This window comes from Ambystoma mexicanum, chromosome 1p (genome assembly GCF_040938575.1).
Source record: "Ambystoma mexicanum isolate Mex_15411 chromosome 1p, UKY_AmexF1_1, whole genome shotgun sequence".
NCBI lineage: Eukaryota > Metazoa > Chordata > Amphibia > Caudata > Ambystomatidae > Ambystoma > Ambystoma mexicanum.
Genome location: NC_090921.1, coordinates 707,497,043 through 707,524,012, shown reverse-complemented (window position 1 = coordinate 707,524,012; position 26,970 = coordinate 707,497,043). Strand labels below are relative to the sequence as shown.

Below are 26,970 nucleotides of genomic sequence, written 5' to 3'. Positions count from 1 at the left end.
GACAGACGACGAAGAGCGCAAGCGCTCTTTAGAGGGGTGTACGACTTCCGTAGCGGAGGTCGTGTTATCACGTTCCTCGTCACTGTCGGTGGTAGCAGCGGCGGGTGAAGAATCGGCCTTCGACATAGCGTAGGCCGCCCACCTCTTGACCCTACGGTCTTTTAGAGTCTTTGGCTTAAGAAGCCGACAAGCCGTGCAACCCTCTTTGTGATCGAGGGGCAAGCAGCGGTTACACCGTGAATGCTTGTCCTTCCAAGTAAACTTGCCCTTGCAAAGCGGGCAAAACCTAAAAGGTGTCCTCTCCATAGCCGAGGCAATAAATCGTGATAACGACCCCATGGGAAAGGAAGGGGAAAAGGAAAGGCATTCTCAGAAAAGAACCAGAGATGTCCCACGACCCCACACTCCCTACTGTATTTGGCCTGCAAGGCCAGGCCACGTGTTAGGCAACGCCGAAGGATCTCCTCCGCTCGTCCCCTCCGTCGAAGATCTTGCTCGGCGGAGACAGCTTCACAACTGCGTCGAGGGAGGGATCGATGTGTTATAATTAAATAGGAACACGACCAAAGGTCGAGGAGATGAAATCTGCAATGTCTCTCGAGGAGCTCCGCGTAAAGGCGACCAGTAGCTGGGCGGAAAAAAACAATCTGAGGGACCTCGACGCATGAGGGATTGTGGGTACAACACACGTCACTATAGGGATAGTATTTCAGACACGCCTTGTCGACGTCCCTTTTCGACTACGAAAAACAAAATGCAATACTCCGCAGTGACCACTGGATGTCGGACCTATGCACAGCATGTGATTCTAAGCAGATTAACAAACATCAGAAACATTGTTATTAACTCACTGACCTTCACTGCGAGGATGAGCCCAGCTGACCCACGTGGACCCAGATTGACTGAGGATTAGGAGTACATTACTGCCTGGCATCCCTTTATGGAGCAGGACCATGTTGAGGGTGCCTCCAATCAGGAGCACCAATATGTCCTGTATACGAATGCCGCTTTCTACGTTTATAACCCCATGTTTACGAAAGTAAGACCAGAGCGCTCTCCAGCAGCAGAGATCTTTGCTGGCATTTGTATGTTGTACAAGTAAACCATGTTATCCTTGCAAAGGTATCTCTTGGCCTAATTCCCTAGCGTGTATCGAGGTCCAAGCTTTCACACTCTAGGAGCAGACTTCAAGCGGAAAGGTAGGGCCTTGAACTTTTAGTGCTGCCCCTGCACTACAAAGCGTAGAAATGTCCTGTGTTGCCTGTGAATGGGGGCGTGGAGGTAGGCGTCATTCAGATCCAGCGACGCCAAGAAGTCTTTTTCCAGTTGGCCGAGAAACTTTTGAAACGTGAACATACTGAATTTTGGGACTTTAGGTATTAGTTTAGACGTTGTAGGTCTAGATTGAGACTCCTGCCTGCTGTCTTCTTTCTGACCAGAAAGTATCTGGAATATACTGGCGCCCCGGAGTTTCTGGGGAACTAGCGCTATCACCTATTTCCGCAGCATGAGCTGTACCTCTTCCAGGAGCTGAGGGATGTGCTGTGCCTTACGGGCCACTGGAGGGATACGTGGACACTTAAGCCCAAGGACGTACCCTGGCGTTTGAGCACGAGTGTCCAGCACACATCTGTCAGTGATCTTTCTCCACTCGCTGATGAACCTCGTCAGCCGCCCTCCCACTGGGGTTCACGGGTGGGGGCCCAGACGTCCTGGTCAGTTCAGGCTCGCGTCAGAGCCGGCGTCCAGCCCTGCGGGCAACGGCAAAGCTTGCCTCTGCTACCATAGGCCTGGGAACGGCCTCTGCAGGTTTCCCCGAGTCGTGGATCTGGAAAGCTGACTGTACGATAAGGCGGAACCTTTGCAAGACCTGCTTGACTTTCTTCTGAAGGAGCAAAAAGAAGAGCGGTGCTGCTGAAGCATGCCCAGGGCAAGGGCCGTATCCGCCTTGATGCCTGGAGGGACTAGTCAGCGACCTTCCCTAATAGTACCTTCACTTGGACTACCGGGCGGAACTTCGTGGCCTTCATCCAGCCTAGGCGACCAAGGCAGACAACATCCCTCATTTGCCGGAACACCGTCAGTGATGTCCAATGCCACTGTGAATGCGTGATCAGACGCTAACTCCCCTTCCTGGAAGAGAGCGATTGCCTCCATCTTATTGTCAGGGAGGAACTCCAAATCGGCCCAAGCTTGTACCACAGCTCCACATCCTTCCTGGCTAGAATCACCAGTGTGTTGGCCATCTTGATAGTGGACGCTGTGGTGTAAATCACGTTCCTTCCCATGGCGTCAATCATCTTCCCATCCCTCCGAGGGAGCGGTAGGTGTCCAAACTATGACCTCAGGAGCCAGGCTGCTAAGGTAGGTTTGTGGGCAGGGGTGTAGGGGGGACATTTCCTAATAGCTCCAGCAAATTTATATGGTTGGACGCTACTTGAGGGGACCACACTCCATGTGCTGTCTGCTGAAGGAGGCGAGCCCCCCAACCTGTGAGATGTGTCTGTCGTGAGAGGGGCTTCCACTGCAGCGGTGGTGAAGGTCTTTGCCTTCAAGAGGGTTTTCTCTTGACCACCACTGTAGAGAGAACGAGGACTGGCGAGACAACTACCAGATCTTCCCATTGTCCGCTGGCCTGACATCACTGACTGTTGAGCCACTCATGGATGGGACACATGCGCAGCCGCGCATGGGGAAACAAGTATATGCACCACGCCATCATTCCTAGCAAACGCATGGCTTTGCGCACCGTCAACTCCCGACTGGCTACATATTGAGGGATCCACAGCCCTCCCCTCCTGTTTTAAATGGAGGGGCGGCGTGCCAGGAAGCGAAGCCGCGGAGGGGAAAGCCAGGAGAAAAGGCCTAAACCCCTCTCTGCAGCTCCGCTGCAAGGAGCGCTCTATCAGCGCCCAGCTGCCACCCCTGGATCGTGCCTGCATCCTCAGGCAGGCAAGAATATCCCCACCAGCGCTATTCCGCAACACGAGGCCCCTTCGACCTCAAAAAATGGCCGCCGTTATGGTCGCCATGGAAACCAACAAAATACAGCACCGGCATCCGGATTTTCTGCAACACCTCCCACGGCCCTACCCTCCTGCTTTAAATGGAGGGGAGGCGTGCCAGGAGGCAAAGCCGGTGAGGGGAAAGCCAGGAGAAAAGGCCTAAACACCTCTGCGCAGCCCTCCACTGCTCCAAGCTGCCGTATGCCGCAGAACCCCACTTCCGCGAAGAAAAGGGTTATTCCAACCCATCTGCACGGACTCCTGGCGTTAAGGCTCAGCCCCGTCCACCCCCTCAGCATCCCCATCACAGAACTGGAGGAATGAGCACTTCTGCTCAAGGCTCATCCCTGCCATTCCTGTCCCTACAATACGCACGCCAGCCGCTCACCCGCCCGGCCACCACCATGCCCCTCCTACATGTGTAAGGCACTGGATCCCCGCTATCCAACCCCCCCAGGGGAGACCTCTGCATGTAGGCCCCCCCCCCCCCCATCCGCCCTACGCTCACTAATGCCTTGGCAGGCACACCCAGACACTATCCAAGACTTCCCCAACGACTCCTACGACACCTTAACCCTAACACATGGGCCACCAAGTAAACACTGGTGGGCACAAAATGAGGTACAGCCTTCACAGCATGCATGTCCCACTACCACCATCGCCCCAATATTTACCAAACCTATATATCACCTGCTGGCACCATGATTAATGCGATTAATAATGCTACCACTGCCCATATGGCCGTTGCCACTGATATTGCTATGATCACTGCCAATGTTGTTGATATGGCTGTTGCCACAGATCTTGCTAGGACTACTGCCAATGTTGCTGATATGGCTGCTGCCACTGATATTGCTATGACCACTGCCAATGTTGCTGATATGGCTGCTGCCACTGATATTGCTATGACCACTGCCAATGTTGCTGATATGGCTGCTGCCACTGATATTGCTATGACCACTGCCAATGTTGTCGATACGGCTGCTGCCACCACTGTTGAGACTAACACCTATGATGAGCGAAGGGCACTGTTGCACCTATGACTTGCACCTAAAATGGGTGCACCCACGACGATCTATGCCGCCAGCACAACCAGTACTACAGCTCCCACATCCAATATGGTCAACCCTACATCACATCCTTACTCCGGAAGCACCTCAAAACCTTCCTCTTTGCCTCCGCTTTCTCTCCCCCTCTCCCCTGCTAATACTACTGAAACTGCACTGAATCTGCAACTGGGCCATTCACCGTTCTCGGCCCAGCCACTCTCCCCTGCACTGCCTCCACGGCAACCCCTGCACTACGGGACTGTGTCTGTATCCATACAGCCCCCCCCCTTCCCAGCACTTGTCTGCACTTGCCACCAGCTGGCCCTTGTTATTTATCCTGTATGCTGTATGCTTATAACCCTGTACTGCACTTTCCCCTCTCCCTTCCCCCATGCACTTTTCCCTTCCCCTCTACCCTTGCACTTGCGCGATCTGAATGACACCTGGCCTAGTAAGATCGTTGTCTGTCTCCTTGTTCTCCCCCCCCCCCCCCTGCCTCGTCGCGCCTTGAAACACTTGTGTATAGGCGCGTTACAAATGCCTTATCATATCATAAGTGTGCTCTCATTAATGCTCGATCACTCCCAGCCCACGCTCTTGAGATCCATGATCTTCTCTAACTCCAACCTCAACCTAATATTCATCAGCGAGACCTGGCTTCACGAGGCCTCTGGCCCGGCCGTCGCCCTAACTGCTGGATACACCATTTTTAGACAAGACCGAGGAACACAGAAAGGAGGAGGGGTTGCATTGATAGCCAAACAGTCCATCCACATCAGAAATATCCAAAGAGACCCACCCCATAACCGACTACATGCTCATCAAAATCAACCCCTCGCCCAACTGCACAATCACAGTCCACGTAACTTACCGCCCACCAGGTCCGGTCACAGAATTCCAAGACTATCTCCTCCCCATCCTTGGGGACAACCTCAAGAAATCTACCATGTCCATCCTCCTGGGAGACTTCAATCTTAACCCTGCAGACAGTAATGGGGCAGCCCTCGACAATGCCCTCTCCACATTGGGCTTTACACAAGTAGTGTCAGAGCCCATAACAAAGGTTGCACACTAGACTGGATTTCCTATCACAATTGTGATCTTTCCATACCGGTCGTCACCCCTATTCCTTGGTAGGAGCACACAGCCATCCACTTCAACCTCAACTATGCCAGTACCTCTTCCACCACCTCTACCACACTACCGCCCACCCTCACCAGAAGCACCAAGCAATTCACATAGGAAAGACTACTAATGCACCTCTAGGTCCCTGAATTAATGCATCCATCCACTGACAACCCGGATGCCATCGCCACTACCTACAACTCCATCTCTCAAGCCGTGGACGCCATTGCCCCCAGAAAATCAAAATCCTTAAAACAAGCAAACTCATGGTTCACCCCAGAACTCCTCCAGCAACGCACAACAACAAAAAAAAGTCAGCCCTTTCAGCCTGGCAAAGCAACCCAAGCGCAACAATACCAAACTGACCTTCAAAAATATAGCCAAACAATACAAAACCGCCACCACCTCAGCCAAAGCCAACTCCTTCAACTCCAGGATAACCAATGCCAAATCTGGCTCCAGGGAAATCTTCGCCATCTTCAGAGAATTGGAAACACCCGCCCCCGCACCAAACACCATTACCACAGACAAAGACTGGTGCAATAAAAACCAAGAGGCCATGCTCAACAAACTGAAACCTTACAAGAAAACAAAAATCAAAAAGCACTAAAACAACAACTTTCAGACATACAACAAAACGCACCAGTGGAAATTCCACCATTCTTATTCCAAGAAATGAAAGAACAGGACGTCCTGGCTATACTCAACTTGATCAAGCCCTCCAACCGTAAAGACGACTCCAGTCCTGCTCAACTCATCAAAGACAGCATGCCCGCACTGACACCCTTCATCAACGTTTCCTTCAAATCTAACTGAGTGCCCTCCTGCCTCAAAGCAGCCTGGATTCGCCCGCTGCTGAAGAAACCCACTCGATCCAAAAACACCAGGGAACTACAGGCCCATTACTACTGTACCCTTCCGACTGAAAATCCTGGATAAAGCAGCGTACCTTCAAGTCCAGAAACACCTGGAAACCTATCAGGCTTTTGCCCTACCAAGGAACAGAGACCGCCCTTTTGGACCTCAAGAACCAAATAGATGACCTCAGGGACGCATGTAAACCTGCCCTCCTACTACTTCTTGACCTGTCCGCTGCCTTCGACCTGGTCGAGCACAACACCCTTTGCTGCCATCTCTCAACTGCTGGCAACTTCTCACCCAATGCCACGGCATGGATCTCCTCCTTCCTCAGTGGTAGAGCAATGAAGGTCTTTTCAGACCAGGCCTGCGCCAAACCACACCTAATTAAATGTGGAGTTCCACAAGGGTCCTGCATTTCTCCCACCTTGTACAACCGCTTCACAAGGTCATTATTCAACTGCCTAGATTCCATGGGCATCACTTACACTGATGACACGCAGGCTGGCATTCCCACGTTGCTGACCCCTTGGTGGGTAGTATGCAGGGCTTCCAGATATTTGTCCAGCATTAAAGTTTCCCGTGCCATAGTAGTTTTGACTTGCACAGGACTGCCCTCGAAAGGACCGCAGAGAATTACTTCCTCTCTTGGGGGGAGGGGGAAGGGGAGAGAGCAGGGGGGGGGGGTTGTCTTCGGGTGATTTGTTGCAGGGACTTCATCTCATGCTCTTTTTTGGCTGTTTCTAGGGCCTCATCGACCGCCTTTCCGAAGAGGTTAGCTTCTCCGATTGGTTTACTGATGAGAGGCCTGTGTTTCAGGCTTACACCCTGGAGGTACGAAGCCAAGTGTGCTTTTTAAGTAAGGTTCCTTGGGCCAGAGACCTGCCTGCTGTTTCAGCCGTGTCCAGAGTGTTCTTTATTACCTTCTGGTTCACTTGCCTGCCTTCGGCCACAATAGTGAGAAGCTAGGAGCTGATGGGCTCTGGGACCTCTTGGAGACCTTCTTGTACTGGGTTCCATTGAGCGTCAGTATAACTCACCAGTAGCGTAGTGTTATTCGCTATGCGCGTGGTATATGCAGCAGCAGAGGTAACCCGCTTACCTAGGGCATATAACCTCTTATAACCTGTTGGATTCTCTATCTGGAGGTGCCTCCCCCGTAGCAAGGGGTACTCCTGCCCGTTTCCAGGTGGTAGTCACTACCAGAGAATCAGGGGTGGCGTGCCCTTTAATGTATTGAGGGTCCGAAGGAGCTGGCCGAAATAACTTTTCAACTCTCGGGTTCACTGCCCGGGTTTGAGCTGGTGACAATAGGGAGGGGAATGGCCAGGCTAGAGGGAGGTTTCGCCTTAAGAATTTCTACAAAGTCCTATGGCACAGCCTCTTGCGTAGAGATTTGAAAATGCTCAGATGCCTTCTTTAACATGGTATTGAATGCGATTTGGTCATCTACAGGAGAGGCCTGGCGAGCCGGGGTGGACGGAGGGGAATCCAGGCACAATACATCAGTGTCCGGATCTTGATGTGTAAGTGTCCATGGGTCCGTACCCACTTGCTGGGTTTCTTCCCAATTGTCCGTGGCATCCGCCTGGTCCTCATTGTAATTCTGTAGGAAGGAAGGTTCTTCATCCTCACTGTAAATGTCCCTAAAAGTAGCCATCTGGACGATGTCTTCACGATGGACGGGGACAGAAGGCTCATCTTCTGGGAAATGTGAAGCAGATTGAAGAGTAGGCTCTCCACAAGATTTTTTCGGGGAAGGATGTCAGAAAAATTGATAATTCTCTCAAGACGGTCCATACGCCCTTCAAATTTCTCTTGTCCATTTAGAGGACCCAGAAGGGCCTACGGGTGGAAAAGCGTAGTCTTCCACCCTATGGCGCCAAAAATACTCTCTCCGGGTGTTGGAAAGAGGCTCTTGACTGTCCTCAGTTATCGTGAGAATAGGGGCACCATGGCGTATCTAAAGATTTGTCCGCAGCCTGCCCCATGTTTTTCGGCAGAACAGGAATAAGCCCAACAGCCGAAGTAATTCTCACAATGCTTTGTTCAATTACCGCAGAATTGGCATGAGTTAGTGGGTCCGAAAGTCTATCAGTCGACTTACTATCCTTCCGTGGCGTTGAGGGCCTAGTGGTCGGTTTTTCGCCTGGAGGCCCAGTCGCGATTTTTGGGCCTACCGTGGCCCTGGGAACCGTTGTAGCATCAGATTTGCGAGCTTTGCCGTGTAAACCCGATTTAAGGGTAGCGCCCTGGTTTGTTTTGGAAAGCCCAGTCGCAAGACGCTGCTGCGGATGCGGGGAAGGCTTTGGATCTGAACGATCTGAGGAATCTGCCGAAAAATTGACGGCCCTGCTGGCGCTTTCACCCTTTACGACGTACCCGTCGAAATAGGTGTAGGGGTTGTGTGCTTAATTTAATGCGCTTGTACGCCCCTGTGGCCGGGTGTTGTCCCTGAAGCGAGACCAGAGTCCGGCCTTAAAGGGTCGGGGAAGGGCGTGGTGGACCTAGAAGTGTCTGCCTCGAGGTCGTTCACATCCGCAGCGGATGTTTGGTCAGAGGTGCCCCCATCACTTTCGGCGGGTGTGGCGGTGGGGGTTCCACCCGCGACATACCATAGCGGCCCACGCTTTACACAGTGCTCCTTAAGGGCCGAAGGAGTTTGCAAGCCGCACACCGCTTTTCGTCGTGATCTAAGGGGAGGCAGGAGTTGCAGGTCCTGTGTTCGCCCTTCCAAGGTTATCTAGTCCTACACTTAAGACAGAACCTAAAAGGAGTCCTTTCCATAGCAAAAGGGGAAGATGACCAGACCTATAGGGTAAAGAGGGGGGAAGAGGAAAGACATACTGGAAATATGGCCACCCCACTCTCCCTACTGTAAAGGCCGGCCACGTGGCTGCTTCAGCCTCCGGATCGTAGGCGCCGAAAACCACCACCGTAGACAAGTCCCCTGTAGTCTTCGTCGAAGTTGTTCTTGGCGTCGAAATGACTTAAGGGGGAAATAACCGACAAGTCAGTTAGGATAAACAATGTCACTTAAGTATCCCTGGTGGAAAAAAACAATCTGAGGGACCTTGGCACGTGAGGGATTTTGGGTACACTACACTTCACGATAGGGATAGTGTTAGACACGCCTATGCCGACGTTCCCTTCCAGTCCCCGAAAGACAAGATTCAATACTCTGCAGCTACCATTGGATGTCGGACCATATGCACAGCATGTGATTCTAAGCAGATTAACAAGCATCAGAAAACAAGGCTACCTTTAGGCCTAGTTCAAGTATTACCATTTGGATTTTGAAAATTCGAGGGCCACGTTTTGCTTTTTTATTAAATTGTATATTACAGGAGGGGTTAATTGTCCTATATAGATGTTTAACATAATAAATGTGTATATATGCGTTTTAACTGTCACAATAAACGGAGGAGACATCAACTTCATCCCGTGGCAAAGAGAACTCGGCACGACCCCAGCGCCATTGTCGATTTTAAAAAAACCTAGGGGTACTGATGGACAACAACCTCACTCTAGAGCCACAAGTAAATGCTCTACTCAAGAAATGCTTCCATCTCCTGCGAGCAGCAAAAAGGATCCCAACATTCTGGTAATTTGCCAACAAAACATGTACCCTCATCGCTCTGGTCATGTCCAGAGTAGACTTATGCCAATAGCCTATACCTGGGTATGCCTGAACGACTTCTAAAAAAAACTACAACGCATACAAAATGCAGAAGACGGACTCCTCCTCAAACTACCCCGAAGAGAACACATCACATCCGCGCAAAAAATACTACACTGGCTACCAATAAAACAGCGAATACAATTCTAATCAATGTGCATCATGCAGAGTGCAATACACAACCAAGGCGCAGAATTCGAGAGAGATACATTACGCCTACACCAGCTGACAAGAACGCTCAGATCAAGCAACGACATCCGCCTGGAACCAAAACCCTATAACAGAATAAAACTCGGAGGATCCTCTTTCTCTCACCAGGCACCGAAAACTTGGAATGACCCATATACGGAACACAAGAAACCACCGAGGATTCAGGAAATTGCAAAAATCCAGGCTCTTCACTGCGTAACTAGAAGACCACCCACAATGCTAATCAACGATGAATAAAGATACCGATCTCAGACCCCCACCAAAAAAACAGGCACAAACAGAATCCAAGGAAGGCACCCCACGACATACCATAAGACATGAGAGACAGCCACAAGAGCACACTAAAGACTGAACACAGTCAGACCAAGATGAAAGCACTTAGACGACTCACCCACAGCATCCCAGCCCGTACCACACCCAAAGTTACGGCAGACACACACAGATAGTAGGGCAAGAGGAACAACTCCTGCTCTGACACCCAAGGAGGAAAATAGACATTACAACCCCACTATACATAGCTCATTAGAATACAACAGGGAGTGTGTCGCACGATAACCTAAATCTCTGCCAGGCCTAGGCGCCTCTCCCCCCATGCAAGACTCAAATCTAGCTGCGTTTCAGGATTGTACTGAATTATTCAATTGTTTCTCAAATCGAGTGAAGTATGGTATAATGCTGCTCCGTTGGGTGTAGGCCTCTCCCCCACATGCAGGACTCTCAAACCTAGCTGTATCTGCACCATGCCCGATTCCCGAAACCTAGGCATTCAGCCATACTGTGAAGATTAGCTGCAAACATGTAACACACTAACCGAAAAAGCTCAAACTTTACACAAACTCACTAAATAAAAAAAATAAAAAAAAAAAACCTCTCGCACCGCAAGCCGCATTCACTTCACCACACTGCAACACAAACCACACCAACAGCACAGTGTATACCGAGATGAAGCTGCCAACAGAAGACCACTCCTTTCGCTATCCTATTCCCTCTTCACCCTACTAACCCATCCCGCCTTCTCGATTGCAGACGTGGCGCACCATAGTCCAAGGTATGAGGAAAAGTGTCAGACGGGTTAGAATGTTTGTGCATTTAGCCAAATAGAAAAATGGCTGGGGCGGCCGATCCCCAGTAAAGCTACCCATGATGGTCATGCATGTAGATGGTTGCCGAGAGGTGGTCAGGAGAGTGCACAGGGTTTTCCACATGTAGTGTAACTTGACTCCTTGTATTTTTGGTACTTACCTGGAGTGGATTTTTAAAAAAAAAAAAAAATCCAAAAAGCCAACTGACCTTGCCTTCAGTGAAGATGGATTTTTCAAAAACAGCTCTGGGAGGGGTCCAAGAGGCCACCCAAGTTAATGACCAGTGTAATTTACATTTCTTGTTAGCCAATCACACGATTAGGTAGATTTTCCTTTGAGTGAAATTCTCCCCACTTTGCGAGTCCACCAGCATTTTTTGCTGGACTATTGGATTTGACGACTTATTCTCCTGAGTGAGTGGGAACCTTTTCCCAGGTTTACTCACTCCTTCACTCCAACCATGGGAACCCTACTTGCCTCAGATACTTTTTAATGGAGTTATGCTTTCCTCACAATTACCTTTTATTATTGCAGCACATAGCACTTTCTGTGCAGTGTTGCTGGGAGCTTCCCTTTTTACTTTACCTTTGTGGACTCACTCATGTTACCGGGGGGGGGAGGGGGTGTTGACACACTGTCCCACTGGTTTTTTGCAAGATCAGCACACTCCACCGTAAGCAGAGTGCTGAGGGGAACAATCTCCCTTTTGCAGTAACTTCGTTACTACTCCAGTTCATCCGACTGGCTGGTGGCAGTGTACCTTTTTGAACGACAAAGACCTCAGGGCACACCTATAGTCAATGCACTACTACAGTTTTATAAAAACTATTATAAGCAACAAGTTACTTACCTGTAACTGTTCTCCAGCATGGGTCTGGCATGGATTCACATGCTCATGAATATTACCCGTCAGGCTGGGAATCCTCAGTAACGAAAACTGTCCTTCTCCTAACAACCAATCACTGGTCTCTGGGTCATACTGCCCCCCAGCCAATGACTGCCCTCTACCTAAGCCCCTCCTCTGGCAGCCATCTTCAGATTTGGTAGCATGTAAAGTGGCAGTAGGGCCAAGAGAAGACGGCAGAGGGGTAGGCGGGAGGGTTTGCATGAATAAAGAATACATAGCAGTACACACATGCACAACCACGGGAGGTGACAATGTTCAACATTAAGCATCGCTTACCTCCTCACCAGGCTTACCTTCAAGCGAACAGGTTGTGCAGCACTGCCTGGCCGACTCTGGACTCTTCTCTGGAATCCCTGTCGATGCAGTAGAACTTTGCGAAGGTGTGCGTCTACCTCCACGTAGCAGCCCTGCAGATGTCAAGCAGGGGCACAGCAAACAGGAACGCTGTCGTTGCAGCGATCACTCTGGTCGAATGGGCTCTCAAACGGTCGGTTTGCCAACCGGTGACAATGGGTGAGCCACCTGGAAATGGAAGCCTTGGAGAGGGCCTTTCCCATGGTTCACAGGGCCAAAGTTCACAAAAAGTTGCAACTTCTTCCGGAAACTCTTCGTGCAGTCCACATCCAGCGGGTGCAAAGTCCTCTCAACCGGCAACAAGGGCGTCAGGAAGAATACAGGAAACACCAAGGGCTTGTTTAGATGAAAGTCCGACGGCATCTTGGGCCTGAAGGAGGGGTGTCAAATAAGGTGGTTTACAAGAGGGCCTGCAACTCTCCCACTCGCCGTGCGGAGGTGATGGCCACAAGAGCGGTTTTACACAACAAAAATTGCAGAGGCGCCGAACGCATAAGCTCGAGCAGAGGACCCATGAGCCTAGTAAGCACCACATTGAGTTCCCATGCCGGGCCAGAGCCTTCACTGGTGGGAATGAGCGAAATAGTCCTTTGACAAACTCCTTGATCAACCGATGTGACCACAGGGATGATCGTCCAGGAGATCTGGTGTAGCAGGAGATCGCCGCCAGATGAACTTTGATGGAAGCGTGGGCCAACAACAGCAAATACGGTAGTACCTGCAGAGCCGTGACTCAGGGGCTCGATCATCTGTGCACGGCACCAAACAGCAAACCTTTTCCATTTATGTCCGTAGCATATGTGTAGGCGACGCTCTGGCCTTGGCAAGCACTTCCTTGCAGTCCGCTGGGAGATCGTAGCCTCCAAATTCTAACGCTACAGGAGTCAGGCCTGCAGGTTCAGCGATCCTGGGTCGTGGAGCAGAATTGAGCCCTCTTGCATGGCGAGAAGATCTGCGCCCACCAGAAGTTTGACTGGAGGGGCCGCTGACATGTCGAGAAGGTCCGGGATCATCCCAGGACAGTCTGAGTTAATCGATAGTCCGAAGAAGCAACGGCAGGTACGCATACAGAAACGATGCATTCCCAGGGTAATGAGAATGCGTTCCCCCATGCTCCCCAGCTGGGGAAACCTGCTGGCGAATCTCCGGCACTTGGTGTTTGTCGCTGTCAAGAATAGATCGGGATTGCCCCATCTGCGGAAAAGGAGATCCACTTGGTCCTGCCGAAGCTCCCACTCGTGGCAAGAGCGCAGCTCCCTGCTGAGGGAGTCGGCGACTGTTCTCCACTTCTGCCAGGTGAAATGGGACGAGAGTGCCCCCCTTCTTCCTGATGTAGAACATGGTGGTGGTGTTGTCTGAAGACCACCTTGCCCTTGAGGGACGGAATGAAAGACTTGAGGGCCCAAAACTCTTACCCGCAGCTCCAACACAATTGTAAAACGTCTTCTCCTCCGGCACCCACAGGCCTCTCGTGTGAAGGCTTCTGGTATGAGCTCCCCATCCTTCTAGAAAGGCGTCCGTCGTAACAGTCTCCTGGTGTGGTGGTGTCTGGAAATCTGCACCGCCGGACAGATGTGCGCGAACTCCTCACCACCAGATTGCTCGACGGACACTATGAGTGTGATCTTGTCCTCGAAGCTTCCTGACACTTTAATCCAACGGGCGTCGAGGAACTCCTGTTCCTGGACGCAGCCGCAGATTGCACAATCGAATGAGGTATATGCATGACGACCAAATCAATGCGAGCAGAGACTTGATGGACCTCACCCTTGCGATCTTCAGGGCCAACAGCCGTTGTACCTTGCCTAAGATGGCCACTATCCTCCCCTCTGACAGACGCCAGGCACAACACGGTTGAGACAGGCTCCCAGAAACAGTGCGTCCTGTGATTGAGTCAAGCAGGACTTTGCATAGTTTATCGAGAACCCCAGATCCGCCAGGAGCCAGACGGTCCTCGCCGTGTGGTCGACGGCGATGTCCTGTGAGTATTCCCCGATGAGCCAGTCGTCCAAATAAGGGTATATGTGGATCCTCGTAGACGCAGCTGTGCCGGCGCCAGGCACTTGGTGCAACCCCTTGGCACCGACTTCAATCCAAAGGGAAGGGCCTTGAATTGGTAATGTTACCCTTGAACCACGAAGCGAAGAAACTGGCAGTGCCCCTTGTGGATGGGGATGTGAAAGTAAGCATCCTCCAGGTCTAGCGACAACAGGAAATCCCCCTCTTCTAGCTGTCCTAGAACATGCTTAAGAATCACCATTCGGAACTTTTGGGACCTGGTGCACTTGTTCAGACCACAGTCTAGGATGGGCCTCCATCCGCCGGCCTTTTTGACGAGGCATTAACTCCAGAGCCTCTTTGGGGCGAGCTTTATTGCGCCCTTCCTTAGCATGGCCCACACCTCCAGCAGCAGTTGAGGGACATGTTTTTCCTGCCGGGCCACTGGTGGTATTCGTGGACACTCATTGAAATTCCAGGGTGTGTCCGTGGGCGAGTGTCCAGCACCCAACAGTGGTTGGAGATGGTCTTTCACATGCTGACGAAGATTGCCAGCCGGCCTCCCACTGGGGTGCACGGGTGTGGGCCCGACGCAACGGCCTGTTCAATCCTGTTTTGACGTCGAAGCGCTGCCTTGGCGACAACAGCGTCCTCCTCCAAATTTGGCACGGCCCCCGTCGGTCTCCTGGGCGACGAGCGGGAGGGTTGACAGTAGGATGAAGTCCCTCCACCGAATCCTTTGGAAGAACCTTGGGATTTTCCACCGGAAGTATGAAAGGACGGCCGCCGTCATTGGAGCGTGCCCAAGGCACGAGCCGTCTCAGTGTCCGCCTTGATGGCCTGAAGAGACTACCACGCTCTTTTTGAACAAATTGTCCCCGTTGAAGGGCATGTCCAACACCTTCGACTGAACATCCTGGCGAACTTTTGGCGCTCAGCCAGCCCCGCCAAAGGCAAACGCTGTTGCCCATTTAGCAGAACCCTGTGCCAGCGATGTCCGTACCCACTGTAATGGCGTGGTCAGATGCCACTTCGCCTTCCTGTAAGATCTCCAAAGCTTCCGCCCTCTTGTAGTCAGGAAGTCCAGGAGGGGCGCGATCTTGAACCAGAGCTGCCTGTCCTGTCGTAACGTGCCACAATGGCAAGGGCGTGTGCAGCTTTGATGGTCGTTGCTGCAGACGTGATAACTCTTCGCCCCATGGAATCCAACATCTTCCCCTCACTGTCCAGAGTCAGACGGCTGTGACTAAGCAATTGGGCGCAGAGTCCGGTGCCCTGTATTTCTTCAAATAACTGTCCCTCTGCGCCAGGGCAGAGGAACAGATCTTCATGAGGGGCAACCCCTCGTCCCAAATGTCATCCAAGAGCAGGATTGAAAGTACTGTCTTCCTCTTCCCCTCACGGCGCTGGTAAAGGAAACACTTCTCACGGACAAGCTGGAACCGAGGCCCTTGAGATGATGGCATGGAACAAGCTCATCTTGCCGGCGGTGAAGATCTGGGAGGCAGAGACCCCCAATCCGCCGTCATCCTTGCCAGTGCAAGCTGTCACCATGGCTGGATCCGCCTCCCGAGGGTCCCGATGATCCCCGATGGTCCCAGCGCCACGGGTGGGGCCGTCAGCGCAAGAGGCATCCTCGTCCAGATCTCCGAGCATAGGGTATGCAGGGCAGTGAGAAAGTCCGAGATATCCCCAGGTGGTGACTGAGGAGAGGGCGTTTGAGGGGCTGGAGGACCAGCCTAAGCCGCAACGCCCTGCTGCTCCTAGTCGGTCTCCTCGTAGTCACCTTAGTCACCCTCGTCGGGTTCCTTCAAGTAGTGCCTGCTCCCGACGCATCGTTCCTCCTGGAAGGTCGGTGGGTTGGTAACCTCCTCCTCTGAGGAGATATCCATGCCCCCCCCTTCTCTGCTGCCAAGGGAGACGGTTACGGTGAAATGATGGGCATCTTCTCCGGTGTCTTTTTGATGGGATGAAAAGAGTACTCCCTCCTGGCAGGCAGGGATACTCTTGCATTCAGGGTCGTGCCCTCCGGATCCGCCTCGGCCGCTTTCGCAAGAGATGCCACCACTCCTTCGATGGAAGGGGTCTTGGTCAGGCTCGACCAAGGCCGTGAAGGCCCAGGTACATCTGAGGCCTTCACCTTAGGGAGGCCTGCTCTCCCTTGGCCTTCTCAGTAGGGTCTGTCTGGGTTTTCTCCAAGAGCTTGCCCGGATGGTCAGACTTACTATGAAGATCCTGAGCGTTGGCTCTTGGTCGAAGATGCTGGAGACGCTGTACTCTCCCTGGCCACTGAGGAGCCCGTCGCAACGGCGCTACCGGTGGCAAGTGGATTTTAGAACAAACCAACAACCACCCGAATGTAGCTCAGTGTAGGCCTAAGAAAGGAATGCAGGTTAACAGCTCAACTGCAACCCTCTGAAGCACAAGAAGAAAAGAGGCCCCAGGAATTACTAGGGGCTGAACAGTAGCTCATCAGGGAAGAAGCTTGTGCAGCAGTACAGTGCCCACAGAGGGGCAACAGCAAGCCCCGGTTCAGGCTTCTTGGTCTTGGCCTGAAGAAAAGAACTTGCAATGGATTAGGTGGTGGCTCTAGAGTAGATCGACACCCAATAGAAAATCTTCATAGCACTGGCTCGTTGGCCCCTTTTTCAAGGCTCGTTTGAAGGACAGTTGTGCTGTACACTCTGCTCTGGTTCTCGGTACTTGTCTCGGCTGAAGGGACTTTCAGGAGCGTGATCCAGTCTCTGGCGTTCCAGGAAGATGCCTGCAAAGTTTCAGACTAAACTGCACTTCAGTTGATGCTGCACAGCAAAATGACACTGGACCCCTGAGTATTGAATTGCAGTTCGTGGAGATCGCAGCTCTTCCGTGGAGGGCACAAAATGCAGTCTGTCTTAGGACTAGTTAGGCCCACCAGTCCAAGGGAGGCAGCGTCTTCTGCGGGGCTTCCCAGGTTTAGGTCGGGACTGCAGCAGTTGCTCAGGCGGCTCTGGCTGTCACTGGAAATAGCTGCAGAAGTTGCTTTCAGATCTTCCGTTTCAATGGGCGACAGATTCTGCTCCAGGACACTCCTCTTATGAAAGAGGACTGGCTAAGCCCACCAGACATTTATTAATTCTAACTGGGGGGTGGCTGTCCATTGGTTTAACACAAAATAGACAGAACCGTTCAGTTAAAAAGTTATTCCTGTTCGACTGAATCCCTACATATACATAAATGTCCCCGTCAAAGACATCTAGCTGTCCCTCCAAATAACTGGTGCTTGCCCTAGGCAGCGCTGAGGTAGCACCCATCTAGGATAAGGCATAGACGAGATGACCCTATCCTCTCTCACTACTTTCCTGCATTTCTAAAAGTATGAACACAGTATTTGGAAGTCGATTATGAACTTTATTTGTTTCGCCTCCAAATTTGTGTCTTATTTTTTTACTGATATTAGAATCATTACGAGTTGGAATTTGTCAAAAGGAATGGACAAGTTACTCTCTTATGTTGCCCAATTATTAATTCACATGTCCAATGGTGACAGCGAGCCAGAGCACAAACTAGTTTGAGGCAGGCACACTGCAGGACAAACCTCCCCCATTTACTGTCCTTTCAGGCACTCCGAGCCTTGACAGACTTTACAAGGGACAACCGCCAAAGACAAAAGACCCAACAAGGCCTCCTCCAACCCAGGCGGGTAGAAGGCGGCTCAAGTAAGAACAAGTCATCATGAACAGACCTTAAGAGACCAGCCCCCATTTTTAGGCAAATGGTGATGCATGTCCCTTACCACAGCTACAATGGCAGCCCGCAATAAAAGTCCACCAAAAGGTGTGCTAAAAAGGCACACTGCCACAAGCCTGTCAGATGAACTTGTAACATTTAGTAAAACTTAAAAAGGAGACAAGGTTTCCCCTCATCACTCCACATAAGGTGAGTGTGCGGATCTCACAATAAAATATAGGAGGGACAAATGTCCCACTGCCTGGGTAACGAACAGGTAAAATAAAAAGGAAAGCTCAAAGGAGGGAAAGCTCAAAGAGCTTCCAGCAACACTACACAGAAAGTGCTGTGTGTTGCCAGAGCTCGGAACTACTGCAGGAGCAGTGGTTCACAGCACCATCCGGAGGCAAGGCAGCCCCACATCAAGGTATGCTGCAGACCCCACTTTTAGCACTGCATCCATAGTTTTTGGCTATTCTTAGCGCACTAAGCGCGGTAGCCCCCGAAATTCGCACAACATCGTGTGCTGTCACTATTATGTGCTTTTAATGCACCTGAGCTGCGCTGCCCCAGTGAATTGCAGAAACTCCAACAAATCGCCATTGTAACACACGAGGTGTGTGTTTTCAAAGATGGCCGCCCGTGTTAACTCTCCTGGCCTTCCTTGCTCAGCCTCCCCACCAGAGAGATGCCTGGTGTTGATTGGGCCTTGGACTCGCCTCCTCAGCCTATGGGAAACCGGCAGGCGTAAGCTGGCCCTTCCTGGAAAGGCCCTGATGGCAAGGCCAACAACTGTCCAGAGACTGTCCTGAGCTGACCAGGGCCCAGGGCAACCCCCCCTGCCTGTCTATGAGGTGTGAGTAATCTGGTCTTCCCTACCCTCCACCTCAGCATTTTAAATCGACTGCTTTTTGGCCCTATCTGCAAAAATCGAACCTAGGTATACCTGAACTATGCATTTGAACTTGTGCCCTTCTGCAGTGATTTATGTTGCACCCTATGGTCGCTAACAGATCACCTATCTAGACCCTCTATTCGCATGCCAGCTGTTAACAACTCGCAAGTCATGTATTCTAATCATCATAGTGAATCTTGAACACGTTTAGACTTCGAGAATACTAAAACTTCTAACTACCACAAGATAACCGGCTGACTAACACCATTATGACACCCTTTACGCCCAACACATCCATTGGCTATCTAGCCATACTCTACACTTTCTGCCTTAGCTTTTACAACAGCTCCTCGCCATATTCTGACTACAGAAAGGCAGCCTATCAGAAAGATGTACACACAGCCACCACCTAAACAGACTGCTCCCCTGACCTGGACCCAGCTGAATCAGGCTTGTCCAACTGGACTAAGGAACTCTAGACTAGGTACTAGACTACCCAAACAGCCTGCGCCCCTAGCCCAGACCCAACTGAGACAGGCTGATCGTATCGCACTAGAATTCTAGACTAGGCACTAGACTAGGCACTAGACTACCTAAACTGCCGACGCCCCTTTCCCAGGCCCTACAGAGCCAAGCCTACCCCACCGAACTACGAAACCCCAGACTAGGCTACCCGACTTCCCAAACTACCTAGCACTCACATACCCCTTAGCCACGCTAAGAAGGAGCTCAAACATACCAGCCGAATCAGGCACACAAGGAAACCTAGCTGCAATCTAACCCTTTGTACCAATTCCTCTGAAACTCTGCCTAATAAGGTCCACACTAGCAATAACACGCAAATAACTCAAAACCTCAAGGGTGGTCTTATCAACGCCAGATCCATAATAGCTCACGCCTCGGAAATTGCCGATATCATCACCTGTAACCAACTTGACTTCCTAGCAGTTACCGAAACATGGCTTCACAAAGCCGCTGGCCCTGCCCTCATGATAGCCATACCCCCTAACTTCACCATCTTCAGAAAAGACCGGGAAACTTCCAAAGGAGGAGGCATAGCTTTTATTTGTAGAGCCAATCTCACTATCAAAGAAATAGACCGCCTCACTATGCCGTCAGCTGAACTACTCTCCCTTAAACTAGAAATCTCGGCCACACGTACTATCACAATACACCTGATCTACAGACCCCGGTCTACTAGGCACTTTTGAAGAGGACTTAACCACCCTACTAAATACGAATGCCAAACCGGGAACTCAAATCTTCCTATTAGGAGATCTCAACTTAGGCTACAAAGACCCAAAAGAGACTAATGCCTCCACTATAGCTAACACTATTGAGGAGGCAGGCCTCACTATTCGAAATAACGGCCCCACTCATTCTAAAGGTCGCACACTGGACTGGGTCGCAGACATCAATTGCACCTCCCTCATAACGGCAATTGAACCCTGTATCTGGACTGATCACCATCTGATCTCCCTGACTATCTCGGACCTCCCACAACCTAAATCTACCAAACCTCATGCTCCATCTGCACTCGCCCGTTGCAAAAAAATATATAACACTCGCTAACATTCTCCCCTTGCTCCAACCCATCACCAACCACTCCAGCCAGCTCTCTAACCCCAACGATCTAGTTGACCTGTACAATAACACCGTCAACTCCGCGATCGACGCCATTGCGCCGCTGAAACCCACTAAATCAAAACCCATTGCTCATCTGAACACGTGGTTCACACCCGCGCTAAAAGCCTTGCGCAAAGAGAAACGACATGCAGAAGCCTGCTGGAGAAAAAAACCCTCCTCTCACAACAAAGACCTTCTCACTGCCCTCTCTAACAGCTACAAAAAATAAATCATTCAGGCAAAAAAGACCTTCAATGACAGAATCAAAAAAGCCAATTCGAACACCAGGGAAATCTCCATTCTGAGAGAATGAGAATCCCCAATTGCACCCATAGACTCTTGCATCAAAGACAAAGTCTGGTGCACCAACATTCAAAAAGCCCTATGCAACAAAATCACAATGCTACAAGACAAAATACGAGCTAAAAAATCTGCCCTCCACAACATCGCCCTCTCCACGCAAGAAACCATCCTCCAGGAACTTGCCACTAACCAAACCCCCCTAACCAATTTAGCTTTAGAGCCATCTCCACTGCAGAAACTAAAAACATCATCTTGTCCTTGAAACCATCCCGATGCCTCGGGGATACCTGTCCAGCCCCAATTATCAAAGAGGCTGCTCATGAACTAGCCCCCTTCGTCACATCATTCATTAACTCCTCATTTAAATCATGCTCTGTGCCAACAAACCTTAAAGACGCATGGATACTACCTCTACTAAAAAAAGCTAACCTGGACCCCAATGTCCCAATTATAGGCCAATAACGGTCCCGTTCCTCCTTAAAATCTTAGATAAAGCCGTATACCTTCAGATCCAAGATTATCTGGAGAGCAACAATCTACTAGGGTCAAGACAATCTGGATTTGGACCTAGAACCGAAACGGCACTCCTTGATCTTAAAAACCAGCTAGACGAGCGTAAAGACAGAGGAGATGTGTCTATTCTCCTACTTCTAGACCTATCAGCTGCTTTCGACCTGGTAGATCACAAGGTACTGTGCAATCACCTCAAATCGGCAGCCAACTTCTCCACAAAAGCCACAGCTTGGATAAATTCATTCCTGGACCAGAGAACTATAAGAGTCTTCTCTCCATCAGCAGCGGATCCAGCCCCCATCACTTGCGGAGTCACTCACGCTATACAATATTTTCACAAAGCCTCTCTGATATATTGGATAAACTAGGGGTCTCATATACCAATTACGCAGATGATACCCAAATCCTCATCCCAATCCAAGGCGACTATGAAAAAGACACCAGACTCAAACAAAATTTACCAAATCATCCAAACCTGGATGGCCACTCATGGCTTATGTCTTGACGATAAGACCGAGCTCCTAATCATTGGTTCTACCAACAAACTGAACAAACTACCCCAGCTGTACAATTCCATCACGATCGATGACATCAAAATAAAGGTAGCCAAAGAAGTAAAAACCTTAGGTTTCTACCTAGACTCGGCCCTCACCCTCGACAAGCAAGTAAATGCTACAGTCTCAGCAACCAGCTATACCTGCAAACTTATCCATGCCCGCAAACCATACCTTTCGACAGCTAGCTGCATCACCATTGCGCGAGCCCTCATCCTCTCCAAATTAGATTACTGTAATGCACTGTACCTAGGCACCAGCAAACACAAACTCCAAACCCTGCAGAACAATGCCCTCAGAACAGCCCTAGGCATACCCAAAGGACAACACATATCTACCCACAGAAGAGCCGTCCACTGGCTGGCCATCAATGACCGTATCAAACTCAAAACCCTGAACATTACACATAACTGAATAATAAAGCTCCTGCATACCTGTCAGAAAAATTCACCAAGCACACATCTGAACTTCCCATCAGAAAGACCCTCTCAAATAGCATCAAAGTCCCTAACTATAAACTAAAAAGAATCGGTGGGTCCAGCTTCCCGATTCAAGCAGCGCAGCTATGGAACTCCATCCCAGATACACTTAGAGCCACCCCCTCCTTCCATGTGTTCAAAGCGAACGCTAAACTCTGGCTTAAAAATAACGACCGCTAAACGCCCCAACTATACCAAAAACTTTGTATTCTCATTGCAAACATTGTAACTGTAACTTAGCTATACTGTAAGTCATCCGACAGTGCTACACAAAAGATTAAGATAAATGTAATATATCTCTCTTGTAAGTAAATATGCCTTGTAAGTAATGCTCGACATATGAGCCTGTAATATATGATACTGTAACTTAAGAAATGTAATGGAACTGTAATATATGTATGTAACCTAAGAAATGTAACAGTCATGCACCTGTAACCTAAGATTTATTTCACTGCAAGCGCCCAGTTGCTCAACGGCCAGGCGCGCTCTATAAACAAACAATAATAAAATGTAGATGCCAGAAAACCTGGAGGAAAGCATAACTCCATTAAAAAAGTATTAAAAACAGAGGGTTCCCAAAGTCAGTAAACGAAAGTGTAAAGAGGTACCCACGCTCTCGGGGGAATCAGTCCAAAAATCCAATTGTCCAATAAAAATGACAGTAGACTCAAAGTGGGGAGAATTTCTCAAGAAGGAAAAATCAGCCCAACATCAGCAAAACCATTTCGATCTTTGCCAGATTTTTCTTTTAAGTCCTTACTGCAACTATGCTTCCTTTCAGGGCAATCGCTGGGATAGGCTTAAAAACCTTCTGTGGCTGGGCAACCTCTCCTTATCCTCCTAGCCACCAGATTTTGCTTTGCAGGGCTCCCTAGAGTCTCTCGTCATTGCTTGTGTTTCAGGCTTGAGGGGACTTCGAGGGACGGCCACTGATTGTATGTCACTGGGATAGATGTTGGCCCAGGGATCCAAAGCCTGGCATTTGCATCCTGAAAACCACTCAAAAAAGAAGCCCTGTACCTAACGGATTTGTTCACCTTATAGGAGCAGCCTTTCTGAAAGCATGCGATTTGAGATGTTCACCCTCGGGGGTTGCAAGTAAGTCTCACCATTTCCCCATTGGTTTCAATTGGGGCTTTCCCTGAAATGCAGCATCTTCTGGGGTGCAGTGAGACTTAACTGCATTTTCACCAAATATGCAGATTGCCTACAGCCTGTCCAGTTTAGTTCTATGGACTTTTCTATTCATCCATCTTAAGTGCTCTTTAAGTTAATTGGCCTCATTTAACTGCACTTTAACATTTTTTCTCTGCATTTATTTTTGGGTCTGGCGAGTTTTAGACCGAAGACTAGAATTGTACTGAAGACATGCACTCCACACAATGCATATTTACACAAAGTAATTTTTGGTTGCACTTTAGCGCCTACAGGCGTACTACTTTATTGATAAAGTGCATATAGATTTTGCTGGGGAAATGGATACCACCTCTGGAACTTTATTAACTGATGTGTGCATTTGCGTTTCTGGAGGGTCTCAATTGACAATTGCTATTGCTATTTGTATAACACGTTAGGTATTTTTACTGTTCTTACTAAAGTAGTCAGACAACTAATAATAACTAAGAGTTACACACTTCTGTATACAAGTATGGTGTATATTCAATGATGGGGTTGTGGCATTGTCGTAGCTTTGTGTCAGCCAACATCCCCTTTCTGGATTTAAGCCAGACTGCTATACAACTAACATTTTAAGGGAGGTTTAGGCTTTTTCTGGTTGGGTGCAAACCACCTTAGCAGCAACCATTTACAAGACAGACAGTGCAAGTGTTTCTCTTATACATTCGGACACTGCCACACACATTTTACTCGTCATGGTGCTTACCTGGAAAAGCGTAAACCCTGCATAATATTCAAACACAATGGTGCCAATGCTCCAGACATCACAGGCATGGTCCCAACCGAGTTCTGCCAAAAAAGTAGCAAGACAAGCAAATAACATTTTAATAGGACTGCTTTACAAGATTAGCATTGAGCATATGACCAGAGTACAGAACATACCCAATATCACTTCAGGGGCTCTGTAGTGTCTTGTGGAAACTATGGTGCTGTGATGCTCATGGTCGAAGGTGGCGCTGCCAAAATCTACCACTTTTACTGCTGTGCTTTTCAAATTTCGCTCATCTCTTTTCTAAGTGGTGGCAGACAGGCAAGGGGAACAAGGAAATGTACAATTAGACAAATGTACTTGCTCAGCGAGTAATGAAAGTCAACGAAAGTGAAGAAAAACCCTGTTACGGTACCAACCCAACAAGCTCTTTGCAATCCTAAATTAAACGCATGCATTTTACTTAAATACCAAAAAGTTCTCCAGATGCCAGCATGACAAAGTTAAACAAAAATAAGGGAAAATGACTGTCTGGTGATTTCAGGTTCTTTCGTTCCTCACTTAATAGGGTAGGCAATTACCTGCACCAGGTGTAGATCTGTATTACCTCCAAGAGTTGCAAGATACACATGGCAGACCATGGCAGACCTTAAGCAGTAATAATCAGTGGCTTGCACTAGTTTGCTACATGCTTCAAACCAACCACTAAATTGTCCATGTAGAGTATCACAAATGGTTTACTTCCAAAGTAAAAAGGGTCTAGACTTGTGTGTGTGCCCATGATGCTGCACAGATAGCAGTCATCCTTTTTTTTTAACAAATCGACTCGCCCAGGTAGTACAGCTTCCATGTGGGGGAGATGGGTGGGCTTGTATGACCAACAAGCTACAAAAAAACTTGCAGGGTAAGTAACGACTGCTTTCAAAGGCTTGTGAATCAGCTTAAACTGGGCTGCTCTGCATAGATTGGCAAGCAGTACATGAAGGTGTAAGGGCGAGCTGAAGGAACAATGGAAATGAAGTGTTTGAAAACAGCTTAACCTACTGGTAAATCTGCTCTAGTTTTATCAACACAATGTTTTGCAAATGTATGGACTGAACTCCCAAGTTGCTGCTTAGCATATGGCATAGAGGGACATTTGCCACAAAATCATGGCTCTGCAACCCTTGTACAGTGTGCCTTTGGAGTGAAAACTAAGGGCTTGCGTTCTAGCTTGTAGAATTCCTGTAAACAAACCATCCTGCAATACATTAGCTAATACTAGATTAGCTTACAGGATTCCCCTCTTGTGGTGGTAAAAGAAACAAACTGACTGCTCTTACGAAGGTACTTCATTCTGTAAAACAAAGTAGGACGCTCTTCGGACATCAAATATATGCAATGCCTTTTCTCCACGTGAGGATTTAGGCGGAAAAACAAGCTGGGGCTCCACACCCAGACTTTCAGGCACCAGTGTAAAAGGGGACCAGACAATCCCACCCCCTTCCTGAGTGCCACACACAAATGCATCACCAACCTGCAAAATATATGGGATTTCTTGACAAGGCAGGAAGAAGGCCAACCAATATATGCCGGATGTATAAGAGAAAGTCTAGTGGTGTGACCATTTTAGGCCACTAGCCACATTTTAGGCCACTAGCCACATTTAGTAGCCATATGCAGTAAACGCGAATGTGCATACTAGAAATAAGACAAACGGTAAACATCAAATTGCTGCCAGCAGCTTGTCTTTAGGCACATGGAACAAGTTACTTACCGCCAACTGTTTTCCAGCATGGGTCTGTCATGGATTCACATGAATATTCCCCGTCAGGCTGGGAATCCTCCAATCCTCCGTAAAGGAAAAAAAAAAAATTCAGTTTCATTTCTGAACTGTTTTTCTCCTAACAAGCAATCACTGCCCCCAGCCAATGACTGCCCTCTACCTAAGCCCCTCCTCTGGCAGCCATCTTCAGATGTGGTAGCACGTAAAGTGGCAGTAGGACCAAGATAAGAGGCGCAGAGGGGTAGATGGGGGGGTTCAACCAAATTCATGCCAGACCCATGCTGGACAACAGTTACAGGTAAGTAACTTGTTCCTTCTCCAGCATGGGGTCTGGCATAGATTCACAAGCTCATGAATAAAGAATACATAGCAGTACACACATGCACAACCACAGGAGGTGGCAAGGCTCAACATAAGCATCTTTTACCTCCTCACCAGGCTCACCTTCAAGTGAACAGGTTGCGCAGCACTGCTTGGCCAACTCTGGACTCCTCCCCGGAATCCCTTTCGACGCAGTACAATTTCGTGAAGTGTGCGTCAACCTCTACGTAGAAGCCCTGCAGATGTACAGCATGGGCACACCAGACGGGAACGCCGTTGTAGCAGCGATCGCTCTGGTAGAGAGGGCTCTCGAATGGCCAGGCAGCGGTCGGTTTACCAAATGGTGACAGTGGGTGATACAGCCAGAGAACCACCTGGAAATGTAAGCCTTGGACAGGGCCTTCCCATGGTTTACAGGGCCAAAGTCCACAAAGAGCTGGGAGGTTTGCCAGAAACTCTTCATGTGGGCCACATAAAACTTCAGCGCTGTAGCCACATCCAGCAAGTGCATAGTCTCTTCAGCAGGCGACGAAGGCGTCAGAAAAAACTCTGGTAACACCAAGGGCTTGTTTAAATGAAAGTCCGACGGCACCTTGGGCATGAAGGAGGGGTGCGTCTGCAGCACCACCCTCGTCTCGTGGAAAGTCAAGTAAG

The 26,970-nt window shown here is 49.6% G+C and overlaps 1 protein-coding gene across 6 annotated transcripts in view; it reads right to left on the bottom strand.

Moving 5' to 3' along the window:
• The window catches only part of CLK2 (CDC like kinase 2), a 167,071-nt gene that overhangs the window by 32,436 nt on the left and 107,665 nt on the right, over positions 1–26,970 (bottom strand). For all 6 annotated transcript variants that reach the window (XR_011304148.1, XR_011304149.1, XR_011304150.1 and 3 more), the window contains 2 exons: positions 24,404–24,533; positions 24,228–24,310 (listed from right to left, as the gene is read on the bottom strand). Coding sequence is in view for 3 of the 6 variants with exons in the window: in XM_069650096.1 (XP_069506197.1) it covers positions 24,228–24,310; positions 24,404–24,533 (213 nt within the window). In the remaining 3 variants the exon portion in view is untranslated. The remainder of the gene's footprint in view (positions 1–24,227; positions 24,311–24,403; positions 24,534–26,970) is intronic.